General features: G+C 47.2%; 1 protein-coding gene and 1 long non-coding RNA gene across 4 annotated transcripts in view; one reads left to right on the forward strand and one right to left on the reverse strand.

The window, feature by feature from the left end:
* LOC131275064 (uncharacterized) overlaps positions 1 to 22,085 on the forward strand; it is a 360,126-nt gene that overhangs the window by 334,062 nt on the left and 3,979 nt on the right. The window lies entirely within an intron of this gene.
* Positions 4,570 to 21,166, reverse strand: LOC101420615 (pleckstrin homology domain-containing family M member 1-like). Of its 2 annotated transcripts, none has more exons than XR_009182490.2 (5): positions 21,030 to 21,166; positions 14,558 to 14,646; positions 11,060 to 11,307; positions 5,528 to 8,770; positions 4,570 to 4,779 (listed from the first exon to the last, which is right to left on the reverse strand). XR_009182490.2 is itself a non-coding variant. In XM_058284429.2 (5 exons), exons 3-5 carry the CDS (start codon positions 14,603 to 14,605, stop codon positions 8,236 to 8,238), a joined length of 831 nt encoding a protein of 276 aa, XP_058140412.1. In that variant the 5' UTR covers positions 14,606 to 14,646; positions 16,395 to 16,418; positions 21,030 to 21,142; the 3' UTR covers positions 5,587 to 8,235. The 2 variants fall into 2 exon arrangements, 1 of the variants encoding a protein (XP_058140412.1); XM_058284429.2 differs by lacking the exon at positions 4,570 to 4,779 and adding an exon at positions 16,395 to 16,418 and having other exon boundaries at positions 5,587 to 8,770; positions 21,030 to 21,142.

Below are 22,085 nucleotides of genomic sequence, written 5' to 3' on the forward strand. Positions count from 1 at the left end.
TTCACTAATCACATCTTCAAAGACTTTATTTCCAAAGGCACGTTCCCAGGACCGAGGGGGACACGATGCAACCCCCTACACCAGCCCTAGTTGGCTTCCGCAGAAAGAGATTGCTCTAGAGAGAAATCAGGAGGCTCACAGGGGTGTTGGGAAGGTTGGAGAACCAGGCTCAGAAAATGGACAGGAACCCAGGGAGGGAAGAAAATGGCCAGGACACAGCCACGGTGGCCCAGCCCAGGGCTCCCCCAGCCCCAGCTGCAACAAGGTGCTCTCAGCTCTCCCCTCCACCCCATATCACTCCCTCACCACTCAAGATTGGCTTGGAGGTTGCCTTGCTTGATTGCAGCCCTGCGCCCTCACCCTCCTCCCAGGGGATGAGGGGGCGCTGTGCAGCCCCTTTGAGCATCACCTTCTCCTGCCTCCCAACCAGGACTCACAGGGAGGGAATTCCTGCCACTTAGGGAGGGGTGACACAGAGCCTGGGCACCAGAAAATGGCAAATGCTCACTCCACTTGTTTTTAGGAAGATTTCCTACACTAGAGGTGGACTCAGAAGCCCAATACTCAGAAATGTTTCCATCTTGCCATTTGCCTCTGATTCGGGCAAGGCCTCCCTGGGAAGCTTGACGCTTGGGCACGTGGCCTGAGAGCCAGACCTTGCAGGGCAGAACTAACAGAAAAATTAGCCCTCTGAGCCTCCTAACTACCCCTCCTTAAAAAGCAAAACCTCTTGCACTATATGAGAACAGCTGTGAAAAAAATGTACCCTGGGGTTATGGGTTACTGTAGGTCAGTAGTGACACTGGATGAAAGCCACAGTTAAAGAAATCAAGATGCCTGTGCACCTTCCTAATTGATGCCTAAATTATCAATTACAGTTAAAGCCAGGACTTCACCGAGCCTGGGCCAGCAGCAGCCGAGGTTGAGAGTAGATTTAACCACGATTATGTAGATTGCATCCTTCATTCAGGCAAACCTCTTAGTTCCTTTTTTTTTTTTTTTTGAGAGTGGGTCCGTGTCTCCAGGACCGTGAGATTTTTCAGTGGTCCTCAGAGCTTCTCCCTAGCTGTGACAAACAGGCCTGCTGAATGGATCGGCCTCCAGAAAGGAAAAGCCCAAGGGGTGCCCCACTCCCCAGCCAGGGGGCAGGGGCTGCCCTGGACGGTAGGAAGCCAAGGTGGGCCTCCTCCTCCAGCCGCGGAATTCCCACTGGTTTTTATTTCTCTACAGAAAGAAGGATCCCCATCCTGAATCAGTGGGACTCAGAACCACCAGATGTGGCTGGGCTTAAAAGCAGCTGTTTTCCATCTTTCATCGCAGCTTCCCTTTCTTCTGTTGCAAATGAGCTTTTTTCCCCCTTGCTGGGGGATATGGCCACAGGCAGCTTTAGCATTACCTCCTTTCAGCTGAGATCCAAGAGGAAAGAGGGTGTCGGAAAATCCCAGGCAAGGATCTGGTGGCTTCTCTTGGCCTCGGCCATTCAGCTTTCCATGGCCAGGGGCGTGGGGACGGGTGCAAGGCAGACACAACCAAAAGCTGGCACACTTCTGTTGACTCTCTAACCACTCTCAGGTTGATTGAGTTTTTCTACGTGGCTCAGTCCTCGTGGATTCGAGGCAGCTGCGTCCTCCTAAGGGCCAAGCACCAGCAGACTGTAGTAACACCCACCAGCACACTGAAGTGCCGTGTAGGGAGGATGTTGAAAGGACAGTAAATGTTTTCCCCAATCACGGCGCACCCAGAAGAGGACAGCCGGGAGGGGTGGGCGTGGAGGGGGCTCAGAACCAGGCCATCTGAAGAACTGCCAAAGAAGCCAGGGATTTCTGTAATGCTGAGTTATCAGGGAAGAGTGTTAACTTGTTCGGGTGCCTTCACAGACAAAACCATTCCCTAACTGGCTGCAGGATGAGGTCTGTGCTGGTTTGAAGCTGCATGCACCCCAGCAAAACGTGTTCTTAAAGCTAATCCAACCCCCTGGGTATAAACCTATTTAAGTAGGGCATTTGGATGAGGCTACTTCAGCCAAGATGTGGCCCCCCTCAATCAGGATGGATCTTAATCCTATTACTGGAGTCCTTTATAAGAGACTGAAATTCAAACAGAAGGGGGAAAAAAGCCATAGGAAGCAAGAAGACATAACAAAACCTGGAAGAGAAAGGTGCAACCAGCAGATGCAGCCATGTGCCTTGCCATGTGACAGAGGAGCCAAGGACTGCCAGTAGCTGGTCTTCAGGATGAAGGCATCACCTTGATGATGCTCTGATTTGGGCATTTTCCGGACCTGGAAGCTGTAAGCTAATAAATTCCCATTGTTCAAGCCAAACCATTCCATGGTATTTGCTGGAGCAGCCCAGGAAACTAAAGCAAGATCCAAACACCTTCGCATCGAGTCCGAGACCCATATCCACTTTCCATAGTCCTCACTGCCCTGGAGGAAGCCAGGGCACAGGTGGCCAGGGAAGAGCAAGAGCAAGCAGGGGAGGGAGAAGAGGCTGTGTTTGGACTTCTTTCCTGGGATACTCCCAAGGCCTAGCATGGCACCTGGTCACTAATACTGGTTGAACAGACAGTGAATGTGAATGAACAAGAAGAACCTTGTGGGCTCTTGCCACCCCCCACTCTACACCCCCAAGTGCTCTGGCAGGGCCTAGATTTAACCAGTCCAGGCAAATGGGTACGTGTATACAGCAAGTCCACATGGGGGTATTGTAGCGGAAAGGAGACCTAGTGGGGAAAAGCCTGGGCTAGTGGGTTCCAATCCTGGCTGCCCCACACGTGCCACGAGGGCCATACTTACTCATCTCACTGAGTCTGCATTTTCTCAGCTCTAAAATGGGACTAATAATAGTGTCTGCTCATTTGTGTTAGTTGAGGCAGAAATAAGATTTCACCTACTATGGTCTGCTGTATGGGAAGATGCGTAATAAAATGTCTTTCTCTTTACCCAAATGATTGTAATCTTTTCATTCTGTAATGACCCCAAATTTGAGTTGATGCCCAAGCGTTTTGGAGGGCAGAGAGAATGTCTCAGTTGCACGATGTCATTGATAATTAAAACCTCAATGAAGGGTCCATGCTCTGATGACTAGAGGTTCAGAGTCTCAGTCCAGGAGGCTGCATTAGCGATCTCTCCTTCTAGCCATGGGGGCTGCTGGGTGTGGGGAACGGGAGGAAGAGATGAGATGTGGAGGCGTTTTCGGGACGTGGAGTTGTCCTGGATAGTGCTTCACGGTCAATTACGGGACACTGTAGATCCCCCCAGGGCCCACTGGATGGAACGTGAGAGAGTCTGGGCTATGATGTGGACCATTGACTATGGGGTGCAGTGATGCTCAGAGATGAACTTACCAGGTGCAATGGATGTATCACGATGATGGGAGAGAGTGTTGCTGTGGGGGAGTGGGGGGCGGGGGCGGTGGGGTTGAATGGGACCTCATATATATTTTTTTAATGTAATTAAAAATAATAAAAAATAAATATTAAAAAAAACATATTAAAAAATAAAAAATAAAAAAATAAACTTAGCTGATTTTGAACTCTGACTGTCCTCTAAAGGTGGAACAAGTATTTCAAATGACTGGTTATCTTCAGCCTGAATCAAAGCTGCAGTGTGATTCTTACTTTTGAGTTGAGGAGACATAGCTAGGGCCTGATTCTGAATCCAATCGAGTGTTGGATCTGCCTCCAGGAGCTTTTGATGCCGACTTAGGTTATCATTCAGATCCAGAAGTGGAAGAGCAAACTGATCAGGCCCTGCAGGCAGCTCTGTGTCCAAGAGTGGAACCAACGTTTCAGTGAACTGCTGAGGTCGGGCCAACATGGGGGCGGGAGCCGAGGATCCCAAGTAGTCAAATCCTCCTGGCTCAGGTTGGGGTGTAAGCGCATGGGGTGGTTCTGCGGGGGGACTGGAGAAGGCAGTAGACCCGGGCTCAGTGGCCCCCCCCCCCGCCGGTTGTCGGTGTCTATTTGCTGCAGGCTGCACTTTCTTTCCCGCTGGGCGGCTCTCCTTACAAGGTGCACTCATTGCGCGTGGGGCTCCCCTACGTGGGGGACACCCCTGCATGGCAGGGCCCTCCATATGCGCATCAGCGCTGCGCATGGGCCAGCTCCATACAGGTCAAGGAGGCCCGGGGTTTGAACCCTGGACCTCCCATGTGGTAGACGGATGCCCTAACCACTGGGCCAAGTCCGTTTCCCTCATTTGATTATTAATCCCCTCTATGGGCTACCACTAATTAGTGATGACTCCAAAATTTCTGTAGGGATGATTTTGGGAGATGGGCAGTTGAGTCTGGGAGAGAGCATAGCATTTTACATTGGCAAAGGAAAACTTCCCCAATCCCACCTTTGATTAACACAGTCATTAATCTAGAAAAGGTTAACCCCACTTTACAGAGGTCCACCTTCCATATGCATAGGGAGAAGACACTTAGGATGATAAAATCAGCAAATACTTTTTTTTAAATACTACCACTGATGTGGGCTATGGGTGACCTGGCCCGCAGGTCAAACGAACCGGCACCTGAAAGAGGGACAAGAGGAGAGAGAAACAGAGACAAGACAGGATTCTGATCAAGTCTCCGTTTATTGAGGGTAGAGCATCAGAATATATACTAAGGGGAGGGTATTTAGCGGGGGGGGGTGATAGGCTGATGAAGCGGCTCTTCCATATAAGGCAATAAAATGCTGTTACACCACTTGCTACAGGTTGCGAGTCTTCAATGCTGGTCATGGCTTCAACATCTTGTTGCGCAGGCACGACACTTTTTGCCTGGGAAACTGGGGAAAGGGGAAGAAGAAGGCGGAAGCACAGGGGTGGAGTAGGCGTACTTATGAAAACCGCCATGTTGCTGGAGACCGCAAATGCACGTAGCTCCGGGCGGCTCCCCACAGGTCCCCCTTCTTTATTATATTTTATGAAGCACCCTGAGTTCGGAGGCCCATTTGGGCTCCCTGAGTCTGCCAGGATTCAGGTTTAAGGATGGTGAGATTTAAAGGGTTACACTGACCACATGGACAGTTAGCCGGGGCCATACCCTTGGTGAGGATAGCTGTCTGTTTAGCTATGTCTGTGTTCCAGGTGGCCCAGGTGACACAAGACTAGTAGGGGCAGTAGTATGCACCTATGTATTTGCACCAAAAGCTCCCCCCTTGGGCTGCACTTCCCATTTCTGGAGCGCACATGAGTATACGTTTGCTCCCAGCTGAGCCCTCCACAATCTGTGTTCCATGATATCCCAGAGTCTATAACCTGACATGCGTCAAATAGGAGGGACACTCGTTGGTTCTGGCTCATGACACTCGTTGGTTCTGGGGTGGAGGAAAGTAGATTCCCATTTTGACTAAGCACTCTTATTTCCCATTTACGGGAGACTGTTGGAGGTCTAGGGTCATAGCAGGTTATTTGGCCAGATGCATTACAGACACTATAGGAGGTTTCCTGAAACTGACAGGCGGTTCCTTGGCCCTTGCAGGTGTAATGACTATGATATATTAATGTGGTGTTGACATGGGCCCCTGTACGCACCTTTTGAATACACGGCTCACATTCTGTGGTGTCGACCTGGGACCAAGTTAGGGCTAGAAGTAGGAAAAATAGGCAAAGGGGCATTGCAACAGATTAAACTGGATTCTTAATCTTTGGCTGTGCGTAGATTAATCAGCTTCCAGGATGTGACTGGAGCAGGGCTCGGTGTTCCCTCCTCAATCTTCAGCCGTGCATGGACTAGTGAGCTTCCGGGGTGTGACTGGAGCAGGGCTTGGTGTTCCCCTTTTTTGCAAGATGAGTTTGGTTGGGCTGTGGGTATCTGAAATACAGGTCCAGGACTCTGGGGCAGCTTGCTTGACTCGGCTATGGTGTACCCATGGGATGATTTTAGCTACTTTAACTGCAGTGGGGGTGGATAAAATGACAAGATAGGGCCCTCGCCATTGAGGGGTTAGTGGAGCTGACTTCCAGTCCTTGACCCAAACTGCATCTCCTGGCTTGTACGGGTGTACAGAGTGCTTAAGCTAATGGGGGCCCTTTCTTGGACCCAGTGATGCAGGTTATGTAGGGTTTTTCCTAAACTTATCATCTGCTGAGCTATTGATAAGTTTCCTCTTTCTCTGAGATCCCCCTCTATATTTCTGATTAAGGGAGGAGGCCTCCCAAAGAGGATTTCATAAGGTGTTAGGCTTAGTTTTCGGCTTGGGCTGGCTCGAATTTGTAGGAGAGCACTTGGAAGTACCTGCACCCATGTTAGCCCAGTTTCTTGGCAAATCTTGGCAATATAAGTCTTTATTGTATGGTTCATTTGCTCTACCTTTCCTGAGCTCTGAGGATGGTAAGCGGTGTGCAGTTTCCATTGGATGCGCAGTGCCTTTGCAATCTTTTGAGTGATTTCAGAGACCAAGGCAGGTCCGTTGTTAGAGCCAATTGAGAGCGGTAGCCCATAGCGAGGGATGATTTCCCTGAGGAGAACCTTGGCTACTTCTTCAGCTTTTTCTGTTCGAGTGGGGAAGGCCTCTCCCCAGCCAGAAAACATGCAAACAAGGACTAGGAGATATTTATAGCCTCCAGATTGTGGCATTTCAGTGAAATCAACTACTAGATCTTCGAGGGGCATACTACCAATTCTCTGGACCCCTGGGGCTGTGGTGGGCCCCTGGCGAGGGTTATTCTTTGCACATGTCACACACTGTTGGCATACAGCATGGGTGATAGTGACTAGCCTTGGAATGTAAAAGAATCTTTCTAACACTTCTTTAAAATGGGTTTTTCCCAAGTGTGTGTTCCATGGTAGTCTTGAACTACAGTTGCTGCTAATATTTGTGGCACAATTATTCTGTGATCAGGCAATGTCCACCATCCATTTTCCCCTTGTGTCCCGCCCTCAGAGAGTATCCACTCTCTCTCAGCTTGAGTATATTGTGGCTCTCGGTGACTCAGAGGCTGCGGGGGGAGAGCAGGCAGTGTATACTGGATGTTCTGATAATTAAGGGGTTGAGGAATGAGAGCAGCAGCCAGGTTTTCAGATAGGGATCCCTCCCGCGCCACTCTTTTTGCTTCAGCGTCTGCCCTCCGATTTCCCTGGGCAACGGGGCTGTGGCTTGTCTGGTGTCCCTTACAGTGCATTACAGCTACTTTGGCAGGCTTCCAAACTGCATCTAGTAGCTCCAGAATCTGTGTGCCATATTTAATGCTCTTCCCTCCCGAGTTAATGAGTCCCTTTTGTTTATATAAGGCTCCATGCGCTTGCAGGGTAAGAAAGGCATATTTGGAGTCTGGGTAGATGTTAACTTTGGCTCCGGCTGCAATTTGCAAGGCTCGGGTGAGGGCAATGTGTTCAGCCTTCTATGCTGATGTGTTATTTGGGAGGCGCTGCGCCTCTACTGTGGTCTCAGATGTTACTACAGCATATCCTGCTCGCTGATTGCAGCCCTGCATAAAGCTACTCCATGTCAGGATTTGCCAGTGGCTGGTCTTGGAGGTTTGGCCGGCTGGAATATACTTCTTGCAATGTTTCCAGGCAGTTATGGGCTGGAACCCCTGGCTCTACGGGTAGCAGGGTGGCTAGATTTAGGGTTTTTACAAGTTCTAGCTGGATGGATGGATTTTCACATAATAGGGTCTGATATTTAACCAGGCGGCTGTTAGTAAGCCAATGTGTTTCTTTGGCTTCTAAGATTGTGACTACTGCATGTGGAACCCGGACAATAATAGGCTGTCCAAGAGTTAATTTTATAGCTTCTACTGTAAGCATGGCTGCAGCTGCTACAGCTTGTAAACATGAGGGCCATTCCTGGGCTACAGTGTCCAGTTGTTTGGATAGATACACTACAGGTCTTTGCCAGGAACCGAGGTATTGAGTGAGTACTCCTACTCCTATGCTTTGGCGGTTGTGAACATAGAGGTAGAATGGCTTACTGAGGATTGGAAGTCCGAGACTCGGTGCTTCTATTAGAGCTTGTTTGAGAGCAGTGAAAGCATTTTTCTGTGGGCTTTCCCAGAGCAGGGGATTTCTATCTCCCCCCTTTGTGGCTTCATATAGAGGGCGCGTGAGGACCCCAAAATTGGGGATTCAATTGCGGCAGAATTCAGCTGCCCCAAGGAACTCTTGCAGCTTCCGGTGAGTGTTGGGCTCAGGCAGACTACAGACTGCTTTCTTTCTTTCAAGTCCCAATTCACGGCGCCCCTGTGTTACTTTGTAACCTAGATATTTGACCTGAGGTAGGCAGATCTGGGCCTTTTTCTTAGACACTCGATAGCCCTTTTGCTGTAGAGTTCAAGCTGCAGGACAGCTGGGATGAACTGGCTGTATCCAGGCTGAGGGTGGAGGCAGTGAGCTTCCTGTTTCGCCTGATCTTATGACCCGAGTGCTGGACTTCGATGTCCTCTGAGCCTGAGGAATGGGAAATTGAATCCACAGACTCCTTCCGCTGTAGTTCTGTACCAGAGGTAGTAAGAGGGTCTAGCTCAGAGAGTGGGCAAAGCCCAGAGAGGGCCAATGGGGTCAATGTCCATTCGTTTAAGATGGCGGACTTGTAGGAGAGTTCGAAGGACAAGGATGTTAGCCCCTGCAGGAAGCTAAGGAGAAACTCGCCCTCCTCTGCATCTCGAAGCAGGGCTGTGGGCTGATAGTATTCGCACAGCCAGGCCTGCTCCTGAAGGAGCAGTTTCAGGTAGCATTCCATCAGGCCATCATTGAGGGCCAGCCGGAGCCAGGCTCGACAGCGTCCCACATCTGTATTGACAAAGATCAGGTGCTCCAATTCTGAGATGACATGTCTGGGAAGGCGGAGAACAGATTTGTTTCAAGAAACTATCACAAATCCTTGATATGTCTTCTCTTCTCTTTTCTCTTCTTTTAAAGATATTTAGATTGCATAAATGCTACATAAAAATGTAAGGGATTCCCATATGCCCCACTCCCTACCCCTCCCACTCTTTCCCACGTTAACAACATCCTTCATTAGTGTGGTATATTTGTTACAATTGATGAACACATATTGGAGCATTGCCACTAAGTATGTGGATTATTGTTTACATTATAGTTTAAACCCTCTCCCACCCAGTTTTGTAAGTTATGACAAGATATATACTGGCCTATATCCATCACTGCAACATCATTCAGGACAATTCCAATGGTTGAAAATGTCACCATATTACACCTATTTTTTTAAAAAATACTTAGGTTACATAAATGTTACTGACATGTCTCTTAACCACTGACTAGCAAGAACCAATAATAAAGATGGCAAATATATACAAGCATGAAAAAATTCCTGGGTAATAGTGTTTCAAGGAGAATTTAGAAATAGCTAAGCCAAAATCCCCAATTTTTTGAGGTTGGTATTATGAAGGATAAATACCATGTTCATTATAATTACATCATGGACCCCTGACATCCATCTGTTCACCTAAACCTGCTTGATGAGCATCTAAGTACTAGGTCCTTGGAGGTATGAAGATACAGTGTAAAGACATGGTCCCTGCCCTAACTCCAAGAAACTGCCATTCAAGGGCACATGTTAGGTGACTTTTACTGTTGGTGGATCTGGGGCAGGGGGTAGAGGGAATCAGTTCAGGATTGGAGTATGAAAATGTCATAGAAAAGGCAGCATATGAGATGGGCCCTGGGATTTTCCAAGAGGCAAGATGTAAGGTACAAGGGACAGACAGAAAAAGCATAAAGTGTAAGGAAACAACAGACAATTGCTGAGCAGTCCAATTACAACATGTGGAGGGAGAGCAGGTGATTTGGTTGCAAAGTCAGGTAAGAAGGTCTTGAGTAGCAAACCAATAAGGCCAAGTGGGCAATGGTCTCTACAACCAGCTGTGCATCAGAATCACCTGGACAACCTGATCAGATTCTGGGACCCTCAAACCCAACCTAGTAATTCAGACACTTGAGGGGGCTGGGAGCAGCTGTGGGGGCTGGCCTTTGGAAGGCTGGTACATGATTCTGTGCAGGAAAGTGACTTAACCCCAACCACGCAGACTTCAGTGTAGATTTTTCAGACTAAGATTAGACCTTAAGGCTACTAAACTCAGTTCTTGAATGCCTTGGGCTGAAGGAAATGCCCTCCTCTGAACTGTCATGGTCCCTTGTACATGCCTCCTCCATGGAGAACAGACCACACTCTACTGGACTCAGTGACTGAGCTCCCATTAAGCTCAGTAGGTATTGACTGGCTGACTGACCTAAGGAAAGACAGAACAGAATGAGATAAGGGGACACTTAGAAAGCCACTGTCAGCCAATAGAAAGGTAAGAACCTGAGATAGGACAGTGGCAGTAGACATGAAAAGGAAGATCAGAGTCTGACATGGAACCTTCAGGCTGAAAGTGGCATTTAATAATAGCCCTTGGAGACACAGTGCCAGATACTTGCTCAAAGGCCCAGGCAATTAGGGGCAAGGCCAAAAGACAAATGTCTCAACAGTGAATATTCAGATATTCTATCTGGATTCTACTCTTTTGAAAAATCCCATCCCTAGTCATAAAAATAATATTTAGCACACAGACTTTTAAACATCCTAAGACAGGGCTGGCAAATGTTTTCTGTAAAGGGCTGGATAGTAAATATTTTAGGCTTTGCAGGCCATACAATCAACTACTCAATTCTGCCATGATGGGGAAAAAGCAGACACAGACAATATCTATGTGAATGGGCGTGGCTATATTCCGATAAAACTTTATTTACAAAAACAGACGGTAGGCCAGATTTGGCACACAGGCTCTGGTTGCCAATTGCCTGTCTAAAACAATATTTCCCAACCTTTTTCACATTGTGACAAACAGAAAATATTTGTATGCCAGCCTGAAGTAAACAGAAGAGGTTGTTCCATCTAGAGGTAACCAGGCCCAGGGGCTTGAAGCAGCCCCAGGTCACTGCTTGAGGGCTGAGGGGTTCAATATCTAATTACGCTCTGGCTGGGAAGCTGGATCTAAGAATACACCCTTATACAGGACACCGTCTACCCCCTACCTCTATGGCATCTTGGCTCATTTCTCTCAATGTTGATCAGAAGCGCTAAGTGTCCCACATTCTGAAACCCCTCTAGCTGATCTTACTTGTGAGTGATGGCTTTCAGGAGGGGCCAGAAGACAGGCTGAGGAAGAGGCTTCTGGTGGGTAGTTTTCTTCCTCTTTCCTCCAGCCTCAGCATGGATGTACTTAGCGTGCAAGTCATGGATAAACATGGCCTCCAGGGCGCTGCACATGATGTTGGCATCTCCATCTTCACTGGTGACCGCTGTGTCCAAGGACACATACTGCTTTTGCAATGCCTTCACTGATCCCACCAGCTTCTTCTTGATGACCTAGGCAATGCCAAATATAAGAAAGTCCTTTAGGAAAAAATCCTATGGAGACCCCCTGGAATTAACTCTTGCTTGTTGGGAAATACATTCACAGCCATAGGAGTATATACATGAATGTATGTATCTATATATTCCTTCTACAAAAATAGCATATATTAATTCTAGAGACTAAAGATAAAAGCATAGAGAAGAAAATGAAAATCACACACATCACCCAGAGATAACTACTGCTACTATTTTTTTTGCATATCCTTCATTATGTATCTTTTTGTTTTTTAAATGGAATTTCAGTCAACTTATGGCCATATGCATCTCATGTTTAAATAGTGGCACTATCATAGTGACTAGGCTTTGGGACAGATATGAGAGCTTCGGTAAATCTATCTAGGACAGAGGTGGGGCTTTCCACCTTACTGATGTGATCAAGGTTTCCTCAGAGAATCAGTGAGCTAATCAATGCAGAGCATCAAGAACACTACCCTAGAACAATTAAGATATCAAGAAAACAAAAGCCATGTCTACATTAAGAAAGATCCCAGACCTGGGAGTCAGAGGCCTAGATTCAGTCCCAGCTTTGTCAGTAACCCGCTGGGTTACCTCAGACTTTCACTTAAACTCTCTGAGTCTCAGTTTCCTCATTTGATAGCTACTAAAATAATCAAATATTTAGAAATAAACTTAACCAAGGATATAAAGGACCTGTATTCAGAAAACTGGAAAACATTGCTAAAAGAAAGTGAAGAAGACTTAAATAAATGGAAGAACATTTCATGTTCATGGATTGGAAAACTATATATCGTTAAGATGTCAGTTCTACCCAAACTGATTTACAGATTCAATGCAATCCCAATAAAAATCCCAACAGCCTTTTTTGCATAAGTGGAAAAACCAATTATCAAATTTGTTTGAAATGGTAAGGGGCCCCAAATAGCCACAAAGATCTTAAACAAAGAAGAAAAAGTTGGAGGACTCTCACTTCCTGACTTTAAAGCATATTACTTAGTTACAGTGGTCAAAACAGCATGGTACTGGCATAAAGACAGACACATCGACCAATAGAACTGAATGGAGAACTCAGAAATAGACCCTCATATCTACAGTAAATTTCCTCATTTGTTAAATGGAAATAGTTTCTGATCTACAGTAGTTGGGAAGGGGTGGGGATTGCGCCTTGAGGGCAATACTAGTTTTTCATTCTTTGTGTCCTCAACACTTAGCATTATGCCTGGCTCAATAAATCTTTGTTAAATGATTGTAAAATATACATGAAGTCCTTTGAAAATACAGAGTAAAAAACTGTACTCTGCTGTAATTGTAAGTATGTCAGAGTTATATAAGCCTTTGGAAAAGGACTAGAAAGGATTGCTCAAAATGTGGTTTGATTTGTTAGGTGATAGGATTATGGATAAATATTTTATCCTTTTATTTTGATTTTAGTAGAAGCAGTAAATGCTAATATTCTTTGAAAAGTTAAATGGTCTTTTATAAGTTTTAGTGAGATATAATTCACATATCATAAAATTCACCCACTTAAAGTGTGTAATTCTGTGGTTTTCAGTATATTCACAGAATTGTGCAATCATCATGACAAAGTTTGGAATATTTTCATCACTCCAGAAAGAAACCCCTTATCCATTAGCAGTCACTCCTTATTCCCTCCTCCTCTCAGCCTCTAACACCACTAATCTACTTTCTGTTTCAATGGATTTGCCTGATATAGACATTTCATGTCAATGGAATCATCCAACATGTGACCATTTGAGTCTGGCTTTTTTCACTTAGCATGACGTTTGCAAGGTTCATGCACTTTGTAGCATGTATCAGAACTTCGTTTCTTTTTAGGACTGAATAATATTCTGTTGAATATTACCCATTCAGTTGATGGTCTTTTCGGCTATTATGAATAATTCTGCTATGAACATTTGTGTACAAGTTTTTGTGTGGCATATATCCTGCCATAACCCATTGAATGTACTAGGGGAGAGTGTGAACTACAGGGTAAACTATTATTCATGTGGTGCAGCAGTGCTACAAAATTTGTTCCCTGAGTGCAATGAGTGTGCCACAATGATGGGGGAGGTTATTGGTGTGGGAGGAGTGGTGGGGGTTTGGGGGGTATATGGGAACCTCTTATGTTTTTTAATGTAACATTTTTTGTGATGTATATATCTTTAAAAAAATACAATTTACAAAAATGATGGGGGTGAGGGGTGGGGAGTGGGTTATACCGGGAACCTCTTATGTTTTTTAATGTAACATTCTTTGTGATCCATTAACATTAATTTTTAAAAGTGTAAAAAAATAAAATAAAATAAAATAAATAAAAATGTAAGAATAAAAAAAGTTTTTGTGTGGACATGTTTTAGTTCTTTGGGGTACATGTCTAGGAGTAGAATTGCTGGGTCATATGGTAACTCTACATTTAAATTTTTGAGGAACTGTCAAATTATTTTCCAAAGTGACTACACCGTTTTAACATTTCTACCAGCAATGTCTGAAGGTTCCAATTTCTCTATATCCTCAATACTTGTATTTGTCTCACTTTTTAATTATTGCCATCTTAGTGGGTGCCAAGTGGTATCTCCCTGGTTTTGATTTGCTTTTCCCTGCTCGCTAATGATGCTGAACATCTTTTCATGTGTTTATTGGCCATGTAAGATGCCTGCCCACTTTACTTCCATAGTGCACAAAAATTACCAAAACATAAAAACTAATGCTTGGGAAATTGTTTCTAACCAAGTTATTGTATCGGCCAAACTGTGTGACCAATCATGGCCTAAAGGCAGAGGGCTGAAAGTCTAAATGGAAGTCCCTGATCTCTAGGTAGCCTATCTTAAATCCCCACTATTTTTTTTTGTAAATTGCCCTTTTTAAAAAAAGTAATTTTATTGAGATATATTCACATACCATACAATCTATCTAAAATGAACATTCAGTGGCCTTTGTTATAATCAGAGTTGTGCATTCATCACTGCAATTAATTTTAGAGCATTTTCATTACTCCAAAAAGAAAACCACTTTCTCCTTAGCAGTCACTTCTCAATCTCTCTATCCTTCCCCTGCCATTCTTTATTCAATCACCAAGAAGATGACCGAGAAAGGGTAGGATCTCCTCAGAGCCTACTTCTGCTATAACTTTTTCTCAGTGTAAGTCCTCTCTTTTTGAATAGTGCCCAATCATTTCAAAGGTAGAAAAAGAGCTGTCTCTCTGCACCTCTTCTCCACCCTGGATCCCCCCTTGCCCACCTACCGGGATGGCAGCCCGGGGGTCCAGGCCATTCTCCACCACTGAGAGCATTTCCACTCTCACAGCAGCTCTCGCAGATATTCACATGACACCTACAAGACAGATGAGGCCAGATGAGCAAGCTCCATACTTAACTTGAGCCAGAGTCCCACCCAAAAGGCAGCAGAAGGTCGGCTGATCTTACCAAAACTGCAACTTAAAGACCTTTTGGATACTAAAGTAAAACCTGGAGAGTGGATTATAAAGAAGGACAAAGTCAGAGAGCTCAGACCTCAGGAGGCAAGAAGTCCTATGATGCATGGGTGGAGGTGCCCCAAGGAGTGGGCGGTAAAGGCCCTTTACTCTACATCAAGTGCTGGCATAAAAAGCCAGAACCCTGTGGGAATAGGGAATGGGAGGGAATGAAAGGCCTATTTAGATGAGCTGAGGGTGCAGGGGAGATGCTGCAGCTAACTATCCACAGGCACCAGGGAGCAGGGGCTCAGAATTCACATTTCAGGCCCTGGTTCGGCAACAGGCCCTGTGACTCTTGCCCCAGTCCTGTGTGTCTACAGTCAAATGACTCTTGCAACTGAAATAGCTTCCAAAGGGGAGGACTCTGCTCTTACATTTCTGCTTCCCCTTCAGGTTACGAGGGTTTGCCTTGCACAGCACAAGAAGATGCATCTAAACAGGAGCAACAAAGGTTCTAACCTCCACTTTGCCACTAACCGGGTGGGTGTGCTGGGGCAGGGTATCAGACTGCCGGACAGAGACTGTGAATGTGTGCAAAGCTCCTCACACAGGGCGCTCAATAAACGAGCCTATGATCCTAGTGGATGTGGCCACCCACATACCAAATATACAAGCGCTACACAGTTAAATCTTTTCTTTTTTTCTCTACCGTTGAAGCCCTCACTTTCTCTTGCAGGTGCAAGTACTATCCTGAAAAGGAGGTAAAGTCAGGGCCCACTGTAGGACTATGGGGGAACCAGATCCCAGGTTCAAGATAAAGCCAGCTCTACCAGAGCAGCCTCATGACAGCTGGCTTCCTTACCAGGGAAGGGCTGGTTGGTAGAGCCTCCACCTGAGTCTGAGGGGGTACTAGCTGGCCTGGTCCCACCCTAGCAACTTGAACACTCACATTTAAACAAGCTCCAGTGAACACACTCTGATCATCAAGGAAACACCAAAAAAAGGTTATTTGCAGCCCCTGATCTAAAAAATTCATGGCCCTACAGAAGTTAATAAAACCAAAGAATGACGAATAAATTGTTTCCTTTACATGTTTTGCCTCACTTAGTCATTAACCACATTAGGAGTGATAAGGAAATGGAAGCTGAGAGTGATCAAGGAACTTCCCAAGATCCCACAGCTGATAAATGGCCTGCCTCTACCCCCACCCCCAGGAGATGCCAACTCCAGCTCAAGGGAAACGGTGCAATCATTTCAGTGAATGAGGAAAGCTTTCTGGAAGCGCGAAGTATAAGCTAGGTTCAGGTAGGCAGGGAGGAGAGCTCCTCAGCTGGGAGTCCAGGTGCAGGGGAACATCAAGGCTGGTCTGGCAGGAAAGGTTTGTAAGAAAGCAGGAGGCTATGAGGTCTGTAAGGGACAGAAGCAGGGTGGCCCTAGAACTGGATGATGCTCTGATTCAACCCCTGGCCTATGGGATGGGTAGATGGTAAACAGGACCCTGTGTCAGGACCTCCCTAAGTGAGACAGAGGGAGGCAGGATCTGCAGAGGAATGCCGCTGCAGGCCAGCTCTGGCAGGACATGACAGACCTCTAGGAAGAGCATTTGCCTTGGACGCAGCCCTGCCTGACTGCTTCACCAGTCACCATAGTCTTTGTTCCCACCTACCTGGGCATCATCTCACACCTGGACCTAGGGGACAAAAAAAGGAATGTGCGCGTCAGTTAAACAAATGGCACAGACCTATCCCTGAGTCACCCCTGCCAATGTGTCTGACCCTGGAGCTTAGGTTCCTTTAAGCTGCCCAAGTGCAGTCAGGGAAACTGCCCTATAGGCAAAGTGCAGGTTCTCGGGTCACAAGACCCTGAGACTCAACACCCTCAGCAATTTCAGTGGCCTAAAGCCTCTTGCCCTCAGGCCTGCCCTTCCGGATGGAGTCCTCAAGCTCCCTTAACTGCCCTGTCCTAGCCAGTCAGGCCAGGTCCCCAAGACATGGATCTCAAAAATCTGAACAACAGCCTGTCCCATTAAGGCCTCATTAACTAATTAATTGAGAATAATGTGGTATTAATGGAGAGGGGGTGGTAGTAAGCAGGTGCCCTGGTCAAGACATCCTCTCCTAAACCAAAGTACACTGAAGATAAGAGAGGTCAGAGGAGGGCCAGACAAGTAACCAACTCCTAAAACAAAGTGTCAGAAAAGCCACATAATGACAACAGCTCAGAGGAATCTAGAAGAAAGCAGTTACTTGACAATTTGCAAAAGAGGACCAAGACCTTGGGATTCAGGTTCCAATTTAGGGCATCCTTTTGTTTGTAAGAAGCCAAGGTACTCTGCCTAGTCATATCTGTTCCACAATGCCTTAGGGAGGCAGAAACCAACTCAGAGGCAGGAATCCGACAATCTAGACACAAGAAATCACTGGTGGAATGAGATGCAGCTATGGGCCTTGACTGCTGGTCAGCACGCCATCATCCACCTAAGCCACCCAGGATCCAAATCAAACAGATTATGTGACAGGGTTCAATTTCTGTCCTCAAAACTGTCTTTGGGCGGCAGACTTGGCCCAGTGGTTAGGCTACCACATGGGAGGTCCGCGGTTCAAACCCGGGCCTCCTTGACCCGTGTGGAGCTGGCCCACACAAAGTGCTGGAGTGCTCTGCCACGCAGGGGTGTCCTCCACGTAGGGGAGCCCCGCGCTCAAGGAGTGCGCCCCATAAGGAGAGCCGCCCAGCGTGAAAGAAAGTGCAGCCTGCCCAGAAGTTGCGCCACACACACGGAGAGCTGACACAAGATGACGCAGCAAAAAGAAACACAGATTCCTGTGCCGCTGACAACAGCAGAAGTGGACAAAGACGACGCAGCAAATAGACATAGAGAACAGACAACCGGGGTGGGGGGGAGAGAGAGAAATAAATAAATAAATAAATATATATTTTTTTAAAATCCTCTCTTTGTTGACAAGAACCAAACCAAAGAGGGGTGTGGCTTCAAAGAGACCTATGCTGAAGTGAGTTAAGGGGAGAAATTAGGCAACACTACCAAGTAACTCTCAAAAAGTCTACCAGGGGAAAGGTGACTTCTGCCCTTTAGAAAAACTCCAAATCATGTGATACAGAGGCTAAGTCTACCTCTACCCCTAAGTATTGATTCACCCTGGAAAGCTCTGTACCATTCAGATATACACAAGCTTTTCTAATCTCATACTTTGATCTCATTTAATTCTTACAACTGTAAAATGATTAGTTGAGAAAACTAAGGCTCATTAGAAGCAGGCCTCAGATAAGGGACAGACTTCTCTGGTTTCCTCATTCCCAAGTTCTGTGCCGTTCCACCACGTCAAACAGTTTCAGGTCTTTGGCTCAAGGAGTTTCAGGCAAACTAATTACTTAAGAGAGTTTTAAGGATACTCAAAAGCTTCATTTTTATCTGCAAGCAAGTAAACCCTAAAACCAACTTGCCAATCAGATCTATAGCCCCAACTAGCTGAGCCCAGGTCCTTTCCACTGGACCCAAGTCTCAGAGCTATCATTTCTTAATTGTTCCAATACATAGTTAGGAAGGAATTATCCTTGTTGTTTTTCTTCATTATAGTGTCTTGCCTTCCATCATACTCAATTTTACTTCCTCTGAAACCAAGGAAGAAAAAAAAAGCAGAATGGCTTAGATGAAACTTACATTAAAAGAAGAAATGGACAGTTGGCTTCAACGCTTTCAAATGAGTTTTCAAAACATTCAACCCATCAGTAAACAGCAACTTCTTCTCTTGTCTTTAGGGACTCCTCAGCCATTCCCAACAGCCTTCCCTCTACTGGCTGAATCAAATTGTGTACCCGGCTGTTCAGAACAGCCTGATGTTTAAGCCATTGAGCTCCAGTACTAATTGATGAGTCATGTTTTTCAGCTGGAAAAGACTGACAGTTACCAGTATGGGAAAAAAATGACAAAGTGATCTTCTGATTCAGAAAGGCAGGTGATCTTCCAGTCATGTGAGTGCTGAATGAGTAAATAGTACCTTTCTTCCATCTGAAGTAAGTTGGATTTCTGGACAAGTATCCTGTGAGAGGTGGGGAAGACTTAGTCTTTGGAGCAATTAAATACCACCTGGAGGGTTAGAAACTTCTAGAAGTTTGTGAGTCTCAGACCAAGGGCTAGTAGGCAAGGGCAGAAATGTGAAGTTGGTGAGCACTCAGTATCTTTCTTTCCTTTCTCCTTTCTTTCATCTAATAACACCCATCTCCCCAATATTCCTGTCCTATATCCCATAGGAGTCTATCTAGGACAAAATTCTGAATGAACACGAACTGACACTTTGCCTGTCTCATTCGCCATTACATTTCCAGTGCCTAGAACAGTGCCTGCCATACAGTTGTGGTGGTGGTGGGGGAAACAACAACACACACAAACACAAGAACCACTTGCTGAATGAAATGATGAGCAAAATAAAAATAAGGCACAAGGCAAGTATTACTGTCTCCATTTCACAGACTGGAAAGTTAAGGTATACAACTTGTAAGTGGTGGGGTCATTATGGAGAGCTTTCCATTACACAAACTACTTACGAGGCTGAAAACCACTCAGGTATATTTCACTATAATGAAGGGCTAGTGAAGGGAAACAGCATTCAGTGCTTAAAGGAATTAGAAAATAACGATGAAATGGCAAGCAAAGGCAAGGTGTCCCCTTTGGGGCCCTTTAAGTTGCTGTATAAGGACAGCCAACCCTTCTCAAGTTAGATGACCAGAACTCAGAGGGAATGTGCACCAAAAAGACCTAGGAGACTGACTGTAAATTCTGGGCTGGGGCCTGGGTGACTCAAGAAAGTCTCTTTGCCTCAGCTACTGAGATAATTCAACTCCCTGCATTCAGAGGTAACCCAAAACAGCCAAAATTCAATGAGACAGCACCTGCAAAAGGAGGAAGTGATTCAATGGCCTCTGTACCCACTGACCAATGCACCCAGGACCCACTCACCAATGCACCAATACCTTTCACAACATGAAACATCATCTCTGGCACCCATCCTGTACCCTTTGTTCAGTGTTGGGCCTGAGCAGCAAACAGCCCTGGTAGGGAGGAGCACTGGAAGAGGGTCCTTTGCAAGTGCCAGGACAATGCACATGGATATGGTTCTGTCATCATGACCAACCCCACACAGTGGAACTCCCTGAGGGTCTCCAGGGCCAAAACACCAGCCAAAATGACGTGATGGCTTCCACTGCCCCAGGCCAAGTGAGTTGGGTGAATGACCATCTGTCATCTCCCAAGTATGTGCATGATGCCTCCGTTCCAGCAGACAGGACAAGTAATTTAATATGAATGCCAGAACACAATTCCTGGGGACAGGTACAGGGAATCAGACACCCAAGGAAAACCCCAACCCCCGAGAAAGGGAGGGAAGGAACTCTATTTCTCAACACTTATTTACCAACTAAGGCTCTGCACACCCCCAATCAGGTCGTTCAGTAGCCAGCTTCCTGGCTCTGAGCAAGCACCTGGATTCAGATGCTGAGGAGCAACTGGTGGGGTGGGCAGGGGGCTCTGCACTAAAGGCTCAAGTTAAGCAAGGGCTGGGTCAAGAGAAGAATGAGTACGAAAAGTTGGGGTGTGACAGCAGAGGTGAAAGAACACAGAAACCTTACATTTGAGAAGAATGGGTGAAGGTTGGTAGGAACTGGGAAGTAAGCGGTGGGGGCAGTTAAGCCTAGACTTAGGGACAGGGTGTCCACAGGATGATAGGAACTGGAAAGATGACTGGAGTTTCAAGATGCAGGAAATACATGGTGGGCTAGGAAGTCAGGGGCTGAGTTTGTGAGAAGATATATATATGACCCAGGATAAGTTTGGGATCAGAGCTACCAAGAAGAAACGGATGAGCTCAACAAGGCACCTACTTTGGTGGAAGGTCTTAAATGAGAGTGGGCCCGAGGTGGGGTGTTTGGGATGAGCAGAACTCGGGGGAGGTGAGAGACTGGGATAAAAAGGCTTCCAAATCTAGGCGCTTGCTCAGAGCCAGGCAGTTAGCTACTACCTGAGGTAAGGGCTGGGGTAAGGTCAGGGGAGAAGATGGAAGAGACGACCCAGCGGTGGTCCTGCAGGTCGAAGGCTGGGGGCGGAGTGCGGGGGAGTGGGCCGAAGGAGGGACTGGGTGAAGTTGGGACTGGGAAGGGGTGCGCGTTCTGAGGCCAGTCTCAAGGCAGCCAAGGGTGTGGGATCACAGAGAGGGCTGGATGCGCAACGCCCGTCTGCATCTCGGCCCCGCCGCCCCTCCGCTGCCCTCCTCGCCCCTGACCCCTGACTCACCAAGGGGGGCGGGCAGGGGGGCAGGGGCCACTCGCGGCGGCGGCAGCCCCTCAGCCTCTGACCGGAAGCTGCGGCCTCTCGGCCACTGACAACAGGACGCAGCCCAGCGGCGCCTGACGCCATCACGCTGGCTTTGCGCTCCGGGCCCGCCCTCGGCACGCGGAGCCAATCGCGAGGTCCGGAGGAGCCGCGGGGCGGGGCCAGCCACGGGCCGGCCCCTCGAGCCGACCGTTGGTCTCGGGTACTGGGAATCCAACGGCAGAGCCTGGCGCCGAGAGGGGCTGGCTGCTCTGTGAGGCGCATCGTGTTCACACCGGTCTGCCTGGGACTAGATCCTGGCTTCTAGGTTCTCTACCTCGCTCGGCCCCAGCACCATCTGCTGAACTATGGAGCGTGTCTTCGCCTCCCCGAGCCGAAGTTTGCCCCCTTGTACAACGAGAGCAAGAACGCCTGCTCTACTTTTGCCTTCCCCGAGGGCATCAGTGCAGCCCCGCAGGCAGAGCCCAGGCCCAACTGGGACCGCGTGCCTCGTAGATTGCAGGAAAACAAACATGTTTGACCACACCAGTACCAGGGGCACTCCTTGAGGTCCGCCAGAGCGCTCAACTGTAATCGGCCCCAAATCCACGCGCGCCATGTAAGCCCAAGGTCCACTTACTCTCGTCTAGCCGAGTAGTCGTTCTTTTGCTTATCTTGGTAAAATATGACATTTCTCATTCAGGGCAAGGGGCATAAGCAGGCCCCGTGCTTGTGGGCAACTTACACGTCTAGCTGGGCCGAAGTATTGGGTGGGTCGGGCCCGGGGAGGTACAGCCACAGGAAGGTCCCGAGGACATACAGGAGGTGGCTGGGGAACAGCTCAGTTCCTGGAAGCGCGCTCTGCTGACCTCAGCCCGGGCTTCTTGTGCTTCATCAGCCTCCCCCCGGGGGTTGATTATGAGGACCACGAACCATGTTTTTCTTAAATGTTGCAAAGAGAGTCTTCATTAAGGATGTGTTCTAGCAAAGAGAGCATAAAGCAAGAAAGAAGAGAAGGGAGTCAGGAAATAAAGGCCC

The sequence above is a fragment of the Dasypus novemcinctus genome, chromosome 21 (genome assembly GCF_030445035.2).
Source record: "Dasypus novemcinctus isolate mDasNov1 chromosome 21, mDasNov1.1.hap2, whole genome shotgun sequence".
In the NCBI taxonomy this organism is placed as follows: Eukaryota; Metazoa; Chordata; class Mammalia; order Cingulata; family Dasypodidae; genus Dasypus; species Dasypus novemcinctus.